Below are 17,206 nucleotides of genomic sequence, written 5' to 3' on the forward strand. Positions count from 1 at the left end.
TTTCTGTTTCTTTTTATTCATCAAACACTGCAGGTCCTACACAGGTCCTGTGGATGGAGATACGAATTATATTTAACCAGATTCCTGTCCCCACAGTGCAATGTAGTTGGGAAGAGAGACAGTTAAATATATAGTCACCATACAGTGAAACAGTACTATCCGTGAGGAGGGAAGCCCCTGAGGCAGCTGGATCCCACAGGAGGTACCTGACAAGGACTCAAAGGAGGCTTCACAGAGCGGGTGATGCCTAAGCTGGATCTTGTGGAGGAAAAAAATAATTGTCATGGCTGGGTGCAGTGGCTCACACCTATAATCCCAGCACTTTGGGAGGCCAAGGTGGGAAGATCACTTAAGGCCAGGAGTTTGTGACTAGCCTGGCCAACATAGCAAAACCCTGCCTCTACAAAAAAATAAAATGGAAAAAAAAAAAAAAATAGCCAGGCATGGTGGGGCGTGCCGGTAGTCCTAGCTACAGGGGCGGCGGAGGTGGGAGGATCATTTGAGCCTAGGAGTTCAAGGACACAGTGAGCTATGATTGCACCACTGCATGCCAGCCTGGGTGACAGAGAGAGACCCTGTCTCTTAAAAAAAATTGTCAGGAGAAAAGGACATTTGGGCTTAAACACAGGCATGAACCAACATGGTGGGTGCTTTAAGCAAAGTAGAGCTGCTGGACCCTACAGGTTGAGAGGCATGAAGTGCAAAGACTAACCTCTTCATTCCCCACATTTGCTGAGAATCTTGTCATAGTGGCATTGTCCAAAGTGTTGAAGATGGAGTGGAACAAAGAAGATGTGGTCCCTGCCCTCAGGGAATGCCCAGACTAGTGGTAAAGGCAGACTGTCAACTGACTATGCTAACCTGGACAGAGAGGGCACCAATCATGTATTCTACAAATAGGTACTGAAGACCCATTCTGTGGACCCAGGCACTGGAAATACAGCAGTGAGCATAACAAAAATCATGGTGCTTACACTCTTCTGGGGGGAGATGGACAAACAAAATAGTATGCCAAATGATGATAAGTATGTACCATGGAGAAATATTAATATAAAGCCGGGAAGGAGATAAGGAGTTTTGGGGGGTAGGAGATTGCAATATTAAACAGAATGGTCAGGGAAGGCCTTTTGAAGAAGGGGAGCAAAGACTGAAAGGAAGTTACAGAATGAGCCACATGCATAATTAGGAGAACCAGAGAGAACAAGTGCAAGGGCAGTGAGGTGGGATATGGCTGGCACATTCAAGGAATAGCAAGGAGGGCAATGCAGCCAGAGAAGAGAGTTAGTGGGGGAGTTAAAAAGATTAAGTCAGCCAACTAAAATGTATCCAGCCTGAGCAAGAGCGAGACCCCGTCTCTACTAAAAATAGAAATAAATTATATGGACAACTAAAATATATATATACAAAAAATTAGCTGGGCATGGTGGCGCATGCCTGTAGTCCCAGCTACTCGGGAGGCTGAGGCAGTAGGATCGCTTAAGCCCAGGAGTTTGAGGTTGCTGTGAGCTAGACTGACGCCACGGCACTCACTCTAGCCCGGGCAACAAAGTGAGACTCTGTCTCAAAAAAAAAAAAAAAAAAAAAAAAAAAAAAGATTAAGTCAGGTAAGGGGCATGGGGAGCTGCATAGATTGAGGCCTAGTAGGCCATTGTAAAGACTTTGGTTTTTATTCTGAATGGAATGGGAGCCAGTGGGGCATTCAAACGGGAGTGTCATGATCTTACTGAAGTTTTATAAGGATCACCAGGGCATCGTGAGAACCCAAAGCAGGCCCTGCCACTAGGCTAGGGAAGGCTTCCTGGAAGAATGCCTTCTGAGGATCAGTAGGTGTTAGCCAGGCAACGGATCTATCGAGCTCGAAGAGAGGGCAAAGGAAACAGCTAGAGCAGGGTGTGGAAGAGAGCACGCATAGCACCCGCCCAGAACTGGGTGAACATGAGGCCGGAGGCAGTAGCAGTGATTGGAGGCTAAAGCAGGGAGGCCCGCGAGCAAGCTCGGGAATAAAGCTGGGCTGGCGGGGCGAGGCGGGGTGGGATGGAGAGACTGGAGAAAGACTGGCCAAAAGTTGAGGTACTTAGTAAGGGGGGAGCCCGAGCCTCCGCCTGGATGCGCGACTACAACTACCACAATCCTCAGCGCCTGCAGTTCCGGCGTCGCCATGTTTAATCTACACGGACGGCTGCGCTGCGCAGGGCCCGGCGTGGGTCACGCGGTGCCGGCGCATCACGTGGGCGAGTCAGGTGACACTGCGGGGCGGGTCGACAGACTGCGGGGCGGACGGTGGATCCAGGGACGCTGTTTTAGTTTTGGCCCCGCCGCTCCGACCCCCGCTGTCTTTGCCGCCATGACGGGGCTAGCGCTGCTGTACTCCGGGGTCTTCGTGGCCTTCTGGGCTTGCATGGTCGTCGTGGGTGAGGCAGGGCCCTGGCTGGCGGGGGACAGCATGGGGCCCGGCTGGAGCCCAGCGGGGGAAGTGGAGTGCTGGGAATTCTGAGCCCCAGCACGGGCTCTGTACCCCGGGCTTCGAGACTTGCCTCACGCCTGCTGGGGCCTCTGACTCCGGACAGACGAGACCCAGGCCTCCAGCTGCTTGAGGAGGGTCGCGGGCGGCGGTGGTTGGGGGCCATAGGGGCAGCACCAGCCCCTTTCTGTCACTGCCGCCATCTCCTTTCCTCGCTGCTGTCGTCCCTTTCTTGCTGCTGACCGCCTTGCTTGGGTCACAAGCCGGCTTCTCCAGTTCCTCTTTTCCCGGTGGTTTTGCCCTCCCCCACCCACGGCATGTTGGGTAAACAGCGGCCCGAGCCGGGCCGGCGGGATCTGGTGGGGCCAGGGTAGGGCGTTTGCTCTTTCCCTTCCTTCACGCTATGGAGGCCTGCCGGTGGCGTGCCTGTGGGGGATCTTGGTCTGGGAGGTGGTATTACTGAGAGAGATACGTTACTGAGGGAGTGGCCGAAAATGGAGACCTGAGCAGAGGAATCTGTATGGACAGCTGTACTTTCACCTGGGGTCTAGCTACTCCCTTGCCTCGGATGTACGCAGACGTTTGGGGAGGTGGCCCTTCACCTGGGCTACTTCTTCTCCAGGTTGGGGAGCTTCTCTCTAGAGAGCAGCACCTAATCCCTTTTTTTTCTCACTGCTGCAGGAATCTGCTACACCATTTTTGACTTGGGCTTCCGCTTTGATGTGGCATGGTAAGGGATGGGAAGGAAGAATTCCCCCAGGAGCTGCTTCTCTGCAGCCTTCCCTCTTCTCTGATCCGAAGCCCTCCCCTACACCACTCTGAGTTACCTAGGACATGGACCTTTGGGAGATACAAAGTTTATTGTTGCAGCACCCAGGACTGGTGGGGTTAGAGGGTAGTTGGGAGGCTAAAAATTTTGTGCCCGTTTTCCCTACCCAGGCTGAGTTGCTTTCTTTCCTGTCTCCACATTAGGTTCCTAACTGAGACTTCACCCTTCATGTGGTCGAACTTGGGCATTGGCCTAGCTATCTCTCTGTCTGTGGTTGGGGCAGCCTGGTGAGTGTTGGTGTGGTGGGACTTGGGGGAGGGGCTGAGTCATGGCAGGTGGTGTCACTGGGTTCTTAGTCACCCTGGAGGCAGTGACAGCTTGGGCTCTGCTCATCATCAGTTTTTTACCCTTCCACCAGGGGCATCTATATTACTGGCTCCTCCATCATTGGGGGAGGGGTGAAGGCCCCCAGGATCAAGACCAAGAACCTGGTCAGGTAGGCGTAAGGGTCCTTGGAAGGTTGTTAGAACCAACTATGTTGGGAGCTGCTTGTGTGTTTGACATGACATACTGCTTCTGCCAAGCCTCGTGGTGGGGCGGGATGTTAGTGGTGGAAAGGTTGGTTTCTTTCTCATCTCTTTCTCCTCTCCACCCTCTACTCCCACCTCTACTACTACCAGCATCATCTTCTGTGAGGCTGTGGCCATCTACGGCATCATCATGGCAATTGTCATTAGCAACATGGCTGAGGTACGGAAGACTAGGGTTGGGGAGCCCATCCATTCTAGTGTGTTCTACAAATTGCTTTAGAGGTGCATAAGGGATCATTTCTGATTACTTTTCTGCCTCTCTCAGCCTTTCAGTGCCACTGACCCCCAGGCCATTGGCCATCGGAACTACCATGCAGGTAGGTGGATGAGTATGTGTGAAGGTGAAAAGCCCTCCTGTCTCCCAGCTTGAATTCTGCATTTTGATGTGCTTTCACATACTTTGGCCTGCTTTGTAGAGTTGGGGTGGACGTTAGCCCCATTAGCCCACATTGGGCCTTGTCTTCATCTGCCCCTGTGCCTAGCTGGGCCTCAAGGTACCCCCTCTCTGTCCTTCCAGGCTACTCCATGTTTGGGGCTGGCCTCACAGTGGGCCTGTCCAACCTCTTCTGTGGAGTCTGCGTGGGCATCGTGGGCAGCGGGGCCGCCCTGGCCGATGCTCAGAACCCCAGCCTCTTCGTAAAGATTCTCATCGTGGAGATCTTTGGCAGCGCCATTGGCCTTTTTGGGGTCATCGTCGCAATCCTTCAGGTGCCAAATCCGGCTCCGGGGCCTCTGTATCCTTGTCCCCAACCTAGCCTTACCCTCTTTCTGGAGAAGCTGAAGTGCTCCTCATCTCTACCTATAACTGTAGGACCCCCCAAACAGCTTCCACCTCCTCATTCCCATCTTCTCGTTTTCTCCTTTTGAGGCTTTCAATTTGTTTTTGTCTCTGAGCTAGTGTCACTGACAACAGTCCTGTTCTTTTCTCTAATGCCTTGTATCTGTGTAGTTCTCATTTAGTCTCTTCTGTCATTTTGTTTATCTGTCATCCTCTTCCTGTCTCCTGTCTTTGTATTTGTTTGTGGTCTAGACCGTGTTGCGATTTTGTGTGTGTCTGTTTCAGTCTGTCTCAGTGTGTTTAACCATTGTCTGTCAGAGCCTGTGTGTATCTCTATCTGTGATGGTCCTGCTAGTAGGAAAGCATATCTGAAATGTGTGTTTCGTGTCTGTCTTACAGCATGTGGGTTTGTGACTGAGGATCAGCCTGAAGCCTGAGCGTGACTCTTGGTGAATGGCTCTGTCCAGATGCCACTTCTCTCCATTTGTCCCACAGCCTAACTCTGTGGTTGTCTGACTGTCCCTGTTCATCTGTGTGTATCTATCACCGTGTGTCCATCCTAGTCAGTCATCCATCTGTTATGATCTGTCCATCCACCTATGGGTTTGCTAGGTCTGATCTCTTGTTATTTGTCACTATCTTGTCCATTCCTTTGTCCCTGCCTGATTTCTCCTGTTCTTTTTTTTTTTTTTTTGCAGACCTCCAGAGTGAAGATGGGTGACTAGATGGTCTGTGTGGGTGAGGCCGTGCCTCACTCTTATTTATTGCTGGTTTTCCTGAGACAGCTGGAGCTGTGCCACTTAGCCTTTCAGGGGCTTGGTGTTCGGGGCCCTTCCTGCGCTCACCACTCGCTGCCTGCTGACTTGGAGGCACTGCAGTCCAGGCTGAATCTTCAGTGTGGGGAGAGGGCCGCTGATGGCGACTATGTGTGCAACTGTGCACGTCTGTCCCCCACCTCTACCCCCAACCCATCTTCCCAGTGTTTGTGAAATAAACGTGGTATTTGTCCGGGTCAGCGCATCTTGTTGCCTGCTTGCGCCACCTTTCACAGAGGAAGGGTAATTGAGCCTGTGCTCCTCAACTTCATGCTAATCTCTTGCTAATTTTCTGACTCTGTACATACCTTCTCTGCTCTGGACAGAGCTGGCTCTTGGGTGGGGAGGTAAGGGTGCTGGGGAGGGCTCTGTAGCCCCTAAACCTCTTCGTTGAAGAGGGGACAAGGCAGTCCGAGGATATGGGCCCCTGGGTATGTTTGTGCCTGGGGTCCTCCTAGCCCCCGTCTTCAGCACTCTGCCCACTAGGCCCGAATTGTCAGACCACATCTACTTACCTGGCTCTACCCTCAGGCGTCATCACCCCGCATCTCTGTGAGGCTCAGCAGCCTATTTCCCGGCCTCTGCCTCTCTAGTGATAATACTGTCCCAGCACCCATCCCCTCCCCGCAACCTCTACTCTGATCCTTGTTCCCAGGGCCCTGTCCAGCTGCTCCTAGTCTTGTCCAATCTCTAATTTTTTCCTCTTACCCAACTTGTTGTTACCCTGGAAACCCCGGCCACCTCCGGTCCACGTATTTAAGGGTCCTGTCCAACCGGCAGCCCCCTCTCTGCTGGCCAGCCTTAATCACGCCCCCATTAGAGAGCTGACAAATTGCTAGACTCCTGCAATTTGTGGGCTCAACCTCCAGGTCCTCTTTCTAGGCTGAGTTCACGCTCCAACCCAGGGGCTCCAGTCCCCTCCCAACTCAGGGGCTTGACCAATCCAATACCCTCTCTCCGACGCGACCTCTATGCCAACCCGCTGGATGGGCCTGGCCAATTTCCTACGCCCCTGCCGGGTTCAGAGCCTCCTCTGTCTCCTGGCTCGGCCGCTGGCCAGGACCGACGTCGGAGCGGCGCGCGGCGGGTGCGGGCGCGCTGGAGGCGGGGGCCGCGGGGGCGCGCGCACGGGCGCGCCGGCCGGGCCTGCCCCTCCGAGGCGCCGTAGCGCGGGAGGGAGGCGGCGGTGCTGTGGTCCGTCGGTCCGCCGGTCCGTGGGTCTGCCCGGCCGCCCGGCCCCGCCCTGCCCCCCGGGGCGGCTCGGCTCCATGGCCCGCGGCGGCGGCGGCGGCGGCGGGAGGCGGCCCGGGGGCCGCGGGGGCCGCTGACCGGGCGGCGGGAGGCGGCGGGGCCGGGCCATGGGGGACGGAGCTGTCCGCAGCCGCCGGAGCCGGGAACCCTGCCCGAGCCGGAGCGGCGTCCCCTGCTGAGCCCGAGCGCCGGGTGAGAGGAGGGCGCGCGCGGCCCCCCACCCAGGGCCCCGAGATTCCAGACCCGGCCCCGCGAGGGGCACCCCGAGCGCGGCCCCGAGACCCCAACCCAGGACCGGGTGAGAGAGACACTGGCGGCCAGACCCCGGCCTGGCTTCCCCTACCCCACCCTCATCCCATCCCCAGCTCCCCTCCTGGGCTCCTCCGCCGCCCCCAGCCGGCCTCCCTCATTGTCCTCGCTCGCCCCGGCCTCGTGGTGCGGGAGGCGCTCCATTCACGGTTCCCCTTCGCCTCGGCCCCCGCCCTACATCCACTCCCCGCAATCCACACCCCTCACCCCCAGGCTCCACACCCACCGGTTTCTGCTGCCTCCCCCGTCCTGGGGTGCCACGTGTTCAGCCTCCCAGCCCCGCCCAAACGCACCCCTCAGCCTGGCCGCCAGCCTGACCCAGAACCCCTGCCCCAGAGGGAGGGGTGGGAATGTTTGCACGTGGGTCTGGGTGTGAGCTGCCTGGGAGTCTGGATGGATGGCTGTATACGTCCAGGAGCAGCGGCTTTGTTTGTGAGTGTGTGACTCCTTGTGTTACTGTCACCCGGGTGTGTCTGTGACTCTATATGTAGTTGTCTGTGTGTCTGGATGTGGGTGACTATAGCTGGGACCAGGATGTCCATGTGGTTCTGTGTGTCTGTGAGTGAGACTTACCCTGCTCCCTGAAGCACTGCCAGAAGTGGTTGCTGCTCTGTTGGAACCATAGCTGGAGCCATGGCCCAGGCAAGACCCCTTCTTGCCATGCCCTGTGCTGTGCCCCTGTCTCCAGGGCCCAAGCATCCCTGTTTTGGGAATTAGAACCAGCTGTGCTAGGCAGGCCCCAGAGCCTTTGTCCCAGTCTCAAGGGGGCTGGCCTTGAAGTCTTAGGTGAGGGGTGTCCTCTGCCCCACCCTGTATTTTGGCCTTGTGCTCCGGTGGGTAGGGATCCATATTTGGGTCCTCTGGATGCTGAGGGCCCCTTCCCAGCCTGGTCCCAGTTGACCCAGCCTGCTTTCTGCTGGGACCTGAATGACCAAACCACTTCCCACCATGGCTCCTGGAAGGACTAAATGAAGTCATGAGTATAAAGTGCTTCTGCATGGTAGGTACTCAGTACTCATAAGTGGTCTCCCTTCCCCCTTCCCCAAGCCATGAGTCATGTTGAGGATGCTGCCCTGTGGGATATCTGTTTTCTGGGGCACAGGTATACATGTGGGTCTGTAGGTAAACATGTTTCCATGCTTAGGTATCAACCAGCATAAGAGTTCACATGTGTGTGTTCTTGGGAATATATGGGTATGTGTGTAGAGTTGAGCAATAAGGGTTAGTACCTGAGTGTGTGTGTCAGTGAAGTCGAGGAAGGTAAGTGTATGTGGCTTCGTGGGGTGTGCCTGAGGATGTGTGAGTACTGAGTTGCCAGGGACTGTGTCTGGGTGTCTGTTTGCAGGTAGAATGTGAGTCCGTGAGTGTCAAAGGGTGTGAGCAAGTAGGCGTGATGTGTGGGTCCGTGACTGTGAGCAGCTGGGCAGGAGGAGGGTGGGCAGGAGGAGGCCTTGCTCGCCCTACCCTGACCTGGTGGGTCTGTTTTCCCTCACGCCCCGCTCAGGCCGGCAGCCGGATGCCCGGGCCCACTGGACGGGCCGGTGGCCACCTGCGGGATGAGCAGACTGCTGGGGGGGACGCTGGAGCGCGTCTGCAAGGCTGTGCTCCTTCTCTGCCTGCTGCACTTTCTCGTGGCCGTCATCCTCTACTTTGACGTCTATGCCCAGCACCTGGCCTTCTTCACTCGCTTCAGTGCCCATGGCCCTGCCCGTGCCCTCCACCCGGCTGCCAGCAGCAACAGCAACTGCTCTCGGCCCAACACCACTGCCCCCAGCTCCGGGCTCCCTGAGGTCCCCAGTGCCCGGCCTGGCCCCACGGCTCCCGTGCTGCCACCCTGTCCTGACTCCCCGCCTGGTCTGGGTAAGCCTAGAGGGTAGGGTCTGCCTGGAGGTGGGGAAGAGGGTCTTAGAGTTTGATTGGGGAAATGGAGTCTGGACCCATAGGGGTGCCAAGGGTCCAGATCTGCTGTAAGAGGGCTATTCTTGGGGTTCCCTTGCCCAAGCCCAGGCTGGGGGTGGGAGGGGGCTGATGTCCCTGGATTCTGGCCAAGGCCCTGATTCCTGACACTGTCCTGCATGCAGTGGGTCGACTGCTGATCGAGTTCACCTCCCCCATGCCACTGGAGCGGGTACAGAGGGAGAACCCAGGCGTACTTCTGGGCGGCCGCTATACTCCGCCTGACTGCACCCCAGCCCAGACAGTGGCGGTCATCATCCCCTTTAGACACCGAGAGCACCACCTACGCTACTGGCTCCACTATCTGCACCCCATCTTGAGGCGGCAACGGCTGCGATATGGCGTCTATGTCATCAACCAGGTGCGCTATCTGTGGTCCCTGGCTGGACACTAGCTACCAAGGAACCCACGTGCACCTGTAGGTGTGCCTGCCCACAGGGGTGTGGAGCCCATGTGCATGTTGGTGCGTATGTGGGTTGGGGGCATTTGTGGTCCTCGTCTGCCTACGGTAGTGTGGATATTGGAATGTACATGGGCATGGATGTCTACGTGTTTGTCAGTGTACACAGGAAGATTTGGGTGTGTGTGAAGGCGTCTGTGTGCATGTGAATGTTGGCATGCACACTGGCGGGAGTGTGCATAGCCTCAGAAGCGGGAAAGCCCTGCTCCGTGGTGGTGGAGGACTAGGGTATGCTGATGAGGAGGAGGTGTCGCAGGCCCCAAGGAAAGGGAAAGTTAGACCCAGGGAACTCAGCTAAGTGCCGCAGCCCTTTGGTGGGCCTGGTAGGGCTGGCCACTTGGTCCCAGAGAGGATCTGCCACAGGCCCTCCCTGCCCACAGAGACCTACCAGACTTGGGTTCCCGCAGACTGCGGGTGGATGGTGTGTGAGTGGAGTTGGGCTATGGGAGCACAGAGGGGCCTGGTCCACCCTGGTGTTGGGAAGCAGTTGCTGAGACGGGTCCCCAGGGATGAACAGGTGTCAGGGACTGGAGGAGGCCAGCGTCCTAGGCAGAAGGACCTGGAGGACACAGGGCCCAACCAGAGAGCTGGTCTCATGTGTTTGGGAACTATGGGCCGAAGGGTGGAGTCCAACATGTAGGCTGAGTGGCAAAGATGAGGCTGGAGGGGTTAGTGGAGACCAAACCAAAAAGGGTCTTGGGAGGCATGTTAAGCGGTTGGATTCTAGCCTAAAGGTGGTGGGACACCATTGTGAGGTTGTAAGGAGGGAGTGACATGTATGTTTGCTTTTTAAAAAGATTGCTCTGGTTGCATGTGGCAAGTGGGTGGAAGGGGGAGACCAGAGGCAGGGTGACCACTTAGTAAGAGAGAACAGTGCCTGTGAGGAGGGCAGTAGTTGTGGGGATGAAAGGGAAGATGTTATGGAGAGTGAGGAGAGAGTGATGTCAAGATAGTGTGAGGGTTTCTGTCTTAGCTGTTTGCTGTGGGGGTGGCCATGCCTGTGAGTGAGATGGGGACACAGGAGCTGGGCCAGGTCTGGGGAAGTGTGACTCTGAATTCTTCTTGCATGTGACGAGTTTGAGTGCCTGTGGGAAGTATAGGAATGTGTAGCAGGCAGGTAGACAAATGAGTCTGGACCAAGGAGGGAGGTCTGCCATGGGGAGAGGGATCTGGGAGCACTGGTGCATGGATGGTCCCTAAACCAACAATGTCTGAGCTGCTCAGGGAGCAAGGGACATGCGAGGAGAAAGGCAGCACTTAAGGGATGGGTGGAGAAAGAGAGGCTGCTCCAGAGGCTCAGAGGATCGGCCGGCGGAGCCCAGGAGAGTGCGGTGTCCCGGAAGCCCGGCAGTCATTGTCAGGAAGGAAGCGTGGCAGCTGCGTGAGCGCTGTGGGGGAGTGAGGAGGGACGTGGACAAGAAGCGTCCAGTGGATTTAGCAACAAGGTGGGCCCAGCGAGAGCCATTTCAGGGGCATGGTGGGGGCGGAAGCAGATTGCAGTGGGCTGAAGAAGGAATTGGATTTGACGAAATGGAGATAACCAATTGGAGACAACTCTTTCTAAAAAATCTCTGCTGAGAAGGGAGGCAAAAGGTAGGGTGGTAGCTGGAGGGAGGTTTGTGTTTTTCTAGATGGGAGAGAATTGAGCATGTTTATGAGCTGAGTGGGGGAAACCTAGGGCTCCTGGCTGGTGAGGGAGGTCAGAGGGAGTGCTGATGGGCCGAGAGGACGAGGACAGCCCCTCCGGGGCTGGTGGAAGAGAAGGTGCAGGAGAGGGAAGGCAGGGAGCAGGGGGCTGGGCAGTCCAGGGGAGCAGCGCCCACCCCACCAGGCCCAGGCCAGACCTCCTCTCCAGGCCTGGAGGTCGTGGGTTGGGGCGGGGGCTCAGGGGTCAGTCCCTCCCATTGAATGCTCCCTGCTTTGCCCGGAATTTGGTGCTTAAGCCTCCATGGCCTGGATCCCTGCAGCCCCATTCTCAGTGGACCCCAGGCTCACTGGGCTGTGACTGCCTGTAGACCCTCTCCTTGTCATTTCGTTGGGGGGACAAGTGCATCTAGCTCGGTCCTATCCTGGTCTCAGAGGCTGCCCAGGGAGTTGGATGCAGATCCAAACGAGCCGGCAGGGTGCAGGTGCCTAAGGCTCGATGGCTCAGTCCCGGTGGACTGACACGGGGCGTCTGGGCATTCATTGTTCATCTCACTTCATGACTGTAAGCTCAGCAGGGATAGGGACCGGGGCCGCTCATCTCCAGAATCTCCCCTGGCACCAAGGCCGCAGGGTATCTTTGAGTGAGCGAATGGGATGAGAGCTCTACATAACCATAACTAGTTAAGCCGATGTTGGTATAAACGAAGCACAGAGGGAAGGAGGAAGCATACTGGGGAGGGAGGTTCGATCAGAGGAGACTTTCCAGACGTGAGTTTGAAAGTGAAGGAGAGCATTCCGGGTGGGGACACTGCTGACCCCAAGGCCTAGAGGGAGGCCAGGCTGGGAGTTCTGGGGCTGGCGAGGAGTGCGGTGTGGTGGGGCCTTAGGATCTGAGGGCAGTGGCCAGGGAAGAGACCGGAGCCAGATCTGGAATAGAAGCTGGACTTGATCCTGAGAGTCTGGAGGAGGCATGGCGGGGAGTAGGTCCCCAGCGACTGCTCTGGAGAGTGGTAAAGTGGCAGGTGCTGCTGGTCACAGGCTCAGAGCTGACCTGCCCTTCCCCCACCCCAGCATGGTGAGGACACCTTCAACCGGGCCAAGCTGCTCAACGTGGGCTTCCTAGAAGCGTTGAAGGAGGACGCCACCTATGACTGCTTCATCTTCAGCGACGTGGACCTGGTCCCCATGGATGACCGCAACCTGTACCGCTGCGGCGACCAGCCCCGCCACTTTGCCATTGCCATGGACAAGTTCGGCTTCCGGTGAGGGCTGTCTTCTCAGCTACACCCAGACCGCCCTGCCCCCGCACTCCCAGGCCCAGTGCCATGCTTGCTCCTGGCCCCTGGCCCTGGCCCAGACCCCTCTGGCTGGGCTGGATCCTCCCTGGCCCCAGCTGCACATTCCTGCCACTCCCTCTCTGTCCTTCATCTTGAATCCCCTTGGGACCCTTACTGACACCTGCCATCCCGTGCCGTAGGCTGCCCTATGCTGGCTACTTTGGAGGTGTGTCAGGCCTGAGTAAGGCCCAGTTTCTGAGAATCAATGGCTTCCCCAACGAGTACTGGGGCTGGGGCGGTGAGGATGACGACATCTTCAACCGGTGAGTAGGGATGGGATGGGGAGTAGACTGGCTGGGTGAGGGTGTGAGCTGCAGGCTGGGTGGGGCTCCTTGCCCTTCCCGGGGCCTGCTCCAGTCAGTCTGTCCCCATCCTCAGGATCTCCCTGACTGGGATGAAGATCTCACGCCCAGACATCCGGATAGGCCGTTACCGCATGATCAAGCATGACCGGGACAAGCATAACGAGCCCAACCCTCAAAGGTGACCCCCTCCAGCACCCCTGACCCCAAGTGCCCCCAATCCCTGACACCCTTGAGGTGGCCTCCAAGTATCCTTGATCCCTGAGAGGTACTCCCAGTGCCACTGATCCTCAGAGGTGATCCCAAGGTCCTAGACCCCTGACTCCTAGAGGTGACAGCTGGCACCCGATCCTTATCGCCCACCCCCAGCTCAGCTTCAGCCCCAGATATTGCCCACCCCTGGCCTGATGCCTAGAGGTGACTAGAAATGAAGGTCAGGGCTCATTGAGTAGATTGCGATCCTATTAGTGCCTTCACAGTCCTCACTTGTGTACCTTACATGACCTCTGCTTATACAGTCCCTGCCAGAACAGATAGGATGAAAGATAGCAGGCACTGGGCACAGCTCCTGGGGACCTGACAAAGGTGGCCCGAGCAGTGTGGGACACCCCTGATAGTGCCAACACCCCTGAAGTTGGAGGAGGCAGCTCCATTTCTTAGGAGGTGGCCGCATTTGGTGCCTGGGGCTGGCGGGGAGAAGGGCCTAAAGGGTGTGTGAACATAGACAAGGGCTTTCTGGGCTTCTTCATGCTACTCTGTGACTGTCTGGTACCAAACCTTATGGGGACAGGAGACCCAGAGCAGTCATCCCCAATCCCTGCGCTCCCTCACAAAGTTCATTCTAGGCAGGGAGACAGTTACAGCACAAGGAGATCAGGGCAAAGTGCTGTCCTGGCAGAAGGGGGAGTGATGTGGGAGACTTCCTGGAGGAGGTGACAGCAAATTGGAATTTGAAAAGAGTTATTCATTCAGCAGATGTTTGTCTCGTGCCTACCTTGGGCACAGTGCTATATTCACCAGGCTGATGGAGGAGCCCCGTGTGGATAAAGGGAATCATATTTGCAAGAGTTTGGAATGTGAACATGCACGATATATACTGAGAGTCTGAGACTGTTTGGCTGTAAGATCTCTGAAGGCTGGTAGTGACAGGAGGGAGGTCAGTGCTGGGTATTGGGGGTCTTGAATACCAACAGGTTGGGAATTTAACTTTTGTCGCAGAGGAATTGGGGAGTCAGGGAAGGGAGCAGAGAGAGGCAGGATCACATTTGTGTTTGGGTGGCATACTCTTTTGAGTTTGAGGAAGGTGAAGAGCTGGCCTGGCTGCTGGGTACAGCAGGAGAGGAAGTGGACTGGGCCACAAGAATCACTGGGGCCCGAAGGGGCATGCTGGGGTATGGACTGGGGTGGGGGGTGTGCTGTGCCCCCAGCTTGGACAGTAGGGTTTTCTGCTCTGAACCCAGGGTGTAGGAATGGGGGAGGTGGGTTGTAGCACTGACGCAGGGTTGATGTTTGGCAGAAGCCTGAGGCACTGGAGGGGTCGGGGAGCTGATGAAAAATTGGTTCAGATAAAAACCATGGGCCGCAGGGAAGAGAAGACAGCCTGGAAGAAGAGGGCCTTCAGGGCAGCTGAGGGAGCATGCTTAATACTGGGTGGCTCAGGAGAGGGATCTGAACTGAACTCAGGACTGGGAGGATCAAAACACTTGAGATGAAGGTGGGAGTGGAGCTCTACAAGTACATGCGAGGAGCCTTGGTTCTGTTTCGGGAATAGCTTGTCTGGGTGCTGTCATCAATTAGTGATGTCTGCCTTGGGTGTGGAAATGGAAAGACAGCCAGAAACTGCCGGCTTAAGGAACTCTGTAGATGGTGGTTCTGTCTACCTAGTTGCCTTTGCCTCAAATCCAGGAGTTCTCCTGGATTCTTTTTTGTCACTCTATGTATCCAAACCATCAGCAAGTCCTAACACCAGTGAGCCCACCCACCTTCCCACTTTACTACTTCTTTCTTTCCTTCCTTTTTTTCCCCCCAGGGTCTTGCTCTGTCGCCCAGTCCGAAGTGCAGTGGCATCCTCACAGCTCACTGCAACCTCCAACTCCTGGGCTCAAGCGATCCTCCTGCCTCAGCCTCCCTAGTAGCTGGCACTACAGACACGCGCCACCACGCCCGGCTAGTTTTTTAATTTTTATTGTAGAGGCAGGGTCTCGCCATTGCTCAGGCTGGTCTCAAACTCCTGGCCTCAAGCAATCCTCCCACCTCGGCCTCCCAGAGCATTAGGATTACAGGCGTGAGCCACCGCGCCCGGTCCCCCTTTACTACCTTAACCCTAGTCCAACCTCTGATCTCGCTTGGGCCACCACGATGGCTTCTAACTGGTTTCCCTGCTTCCCCGTTGTCCCTTTGTAGTTCATGGCCTGCCCCACAAACTGTGTTAAAACCCCTCAGTGCCCTCTCACTCACAGAATAAAATATGAACTGGTTACTCTGACTTACAGAGCCCTGCCCATGTGCAGTATACTCCAATCCAAGCTGGTATTATTCTGTTTTTCCAGGCCCATTAAGGTTTAGCCACTCAGCTGTGCAAAATCTTACTCCCAGTTTAGGGTCAGCATGTGCTCTGACCTCTGCCTGGCACGTTCTTCCCCCCACCCTCAGCTCAGTGTCACATACTCACCCCTTCCAAGGCAGCCCTCTTATCTCCCTTGGCACTCTGACCTCTTCGTTGACTGTTATCTGACTACCCTAGAGAAGCAGACATGCCTGAGGAAGGACCCGTCTGTCCTGGCTTTGACTGTAGCCCTGGTGCTAGAGCACAGCTTGGCACATGGGGCTGCTCAATAAGTAGCTGGTGAATGGGTGACTCAAGGATGAGGAACAGAAGATGGCACAGGCTTGGGAGTAAAAATGACACATCTGATGTAGAACACATTGCATTTGAGGTGCCTGTGAGATGCCTCATGTCTGGGTCTCGTGCTGAGAAGGAAGGTCTGAGCTGAGAGGTTTGTGAGGGTGTCACAATTCTGTTTTATGACCTAAGGGGGTGAGATCTGTTTTGAGGGCAGATGCAAGAGCAGAAGGGCTCCTGCCCAGTCAGCACTGGAAGGAGCCAGGATGTCGTAAGCCTTTGACCCAGAGATCCCTTGTTGGATTTGGTGTTTAGTCCTGATCAAGAGCATTTCGTCCTGTTTAGGTTTACCAAGATTCAAAACACGAAGCTGACCATGAAGCGAGATGGCATCGGGTCAGTGCGGTACCAGGTCTTGGAGGTGTCTCGGCAACCGCTCTTCACCAACATCACAGTGGACATTGGGCGGCCCCCATCATGGCCCCCTCGGGGCTGATGCTAATGGACACAGGCTCTCAGTGCTGAGGATTGCCTGCCAGAGGACTGACCTACAGCCTGGCTGGTGTGGCTGCCCTGGGGGGCACCCCCAGGACTGAGACTGGGCTCTGTTTTCTGAGGGTCTTCATTAGGCCTCCCCGCTCAGCTGCACCTGGAAGTTTCAGAACCCACTTTGGGGGGCTTCCTGCCTGGGCAGGCCCCTCAATTGTGGCCCTCTCCAGGGTCAACCCTCCTTCCTGCCCCACTCCCCCCAGCCCAGCCCAGGTCACTGTCAGGGTCGGGCCAGCCCCTGCACTGCCTCGCGGAGTGGCCTGGGCTAGGTCACTCCACCTCTCTGTGCCTCAGTTTCCCCCCCTTGAGTCCCCTAGGGCCTGGAAGGGTGGGAGTTGTGACTAGAGGGCAGTGTCTCTTCCAGGGGGAATTCTCAAATCTGAGGAACCCCTTACTCCAGGGGAGGGGAAACCTTTTTCATTCAACTGGTAGGGGGCAAGCTTTGGTGTGCCGCCTGCTGAGGAGCAGCCCCAGGAGGGGACCAGAGAGGGTGCTGTGTCACTGCGTGGGGTCTTGGGGTTGATTGGCCTTTGCATGGGTGGCGGGTGGGGCTTGGATCAGTCAGTCTGGTTCCCGCCTCCCTGTCTCAAGAAAGGAGGCAGTAGCCCCAGGGCCGGCTCGTGTTTGTACATTGCACAGAAACTTGTGTGGGTGCTTTAGTAAAAAACGTGAATGAAACAGACCCCTTGTCTGTTTGGGGATGGGGATCCGGGTCCCTGGACCTAGTTTCCCCGAATGTGTTGCGGTGGAAGGACACCTGGTCCGGGGCTGTCCTGATTCTCCTATGGCCCTAGGGGGAAAAGTTCACGCTGCCGCTGCCTCCGGGCCAGTCGAGACAACGAAGTAATAAACCCGAGTGAGCTCAGGTTTCTCAGTTCTTACACATTCCCTGAGGCCGGAAGTGCCCGAGGATGAGCCCGAAGTGCTTGGGGTCAGGGCTCTGGGTGGCTCTCACGCCCCAGCACCTCTCCCGCCAAGGTGGGACTCGCAGCCGGCTCGCCGCGCGCCCTGCCTGGCAGGGGAGGGGCCGGCGCCTCCGAGGGGCGGGGCCTGGGGGGGGTGGCCGCGCGGTTTCCCGGGTGACGGCCGCGCGGAAGAGGCGGGGTAGGACCCGGGTTCCCTCTTGTCGGCTCCGGGGCG

At 56.7% G+C, this 17,206-nt stretch overlaps 2 protein-coding genes across 6 annotated transcripts; both read left to right on the plus strand.

Annotated features, from left to right (window-relative positions):
• The first annotated feature begins 2,263 nt into the window (after window positions 1-2,263).
• ATP6V0B (ATPase H+ transporting V0 subunit b) lies at window positions 2,264-5,613 on the plus strand. 3 transcript variants are annotated; one of them, XM_069477837.1, is made up of 8 exons: window positions 2,264-2,411; window positions 3,143-3,191; window positions 3,434-3,517; window positions 3,649-3,726; window positions 3,911-3,980; window positions 4,086-4,137; window positions 4,338-4,528; window positions 5,297-5,613. In XM_069477837.1, the coding sequence occupies exons 1-8, from the start codon at window positions 2,345-2,347 to the stop codon at window positions 5,321-5,323; spliced, it is 618 nt and encodes a 205-aa protein (XP_069333938.1). In that variant the 5' UTR covers window positions 2,264-2,344; the 3' UTR covers window positions 5,324-5,613. The 3 variants fall into 3 exon arrangements, with proteins under 3 accessions (XP_069333938.1, XP_069333939.1, XP_069333937.1); XM_069477838.1 differs by lacking the exon at window positions 3,143-3,191; XM_069477836.1 differs by lacking the exon at window positions 5,297-5,613 and having other exon boundaries at window positions 2,266-2,411; window positions 4,338-4,832.
• A 948-nt stretch (window positions 5,614-6,561) lies between these two features.
• B4GALT2 (beta-1,4-galactosyltransferase 2) lies at window positions 6,562-16,741 on the plus strand. 3 transcript variants are annotated; one of them, XM_069477840.1, is made up of 7 exons: window positions 6,562-6,856; window positions 8,478-8,833; window positions 9,055-9,290; window positions 12,108-12,298; window positions 12,514-12,636; window positions 12,752-12,856; window positions 15,863-16,741. In XM_069477840.1, the coding sequence occupies exons 2-7, from the start codon at window positions 8,530-8,532 to the stop codon at window positions 16,011-16,013; spliced, it is 1,110 nt and encodes a 369-aa protein (XP_069333941.1). In that variant the 5' UTR covers window positions 6,562-6,856; window positions 8,478-8,529; the 3' UTR covers window positions 16,014-16,741. The 3 variants fall into 3 exon arrangements, with proteins under 3 accessions (XP_069333941.1, XP_069333940.1, XP_069333942.1); XM_069477839.1 differs by lacking the exon at window positions 6,562-6,856 and adding an exon at window positions 7,295-7,405; XM_069477841.1 differs by lacking the exon at window positions 6,562-6,856 and adding an exon at window positions 7,864-7,973.
• Window positions 16,742-17,206: the final 465 nt, after the last annotated feature.

Source organism: Eulemur rufifrons, chromosome 8, assembly GCF_041146395.1.
Source record: "Eulemur rufifrons isolate Redbay chromosome 8, OSU_ERuf_1, whole genome shotgun sequence".
Lineage (NCBI taxonomy): Eukaryota > Metazoa > Chordata > Mammalia > Primates > Lemuridae > Eulemur > Eulemur rufifrons.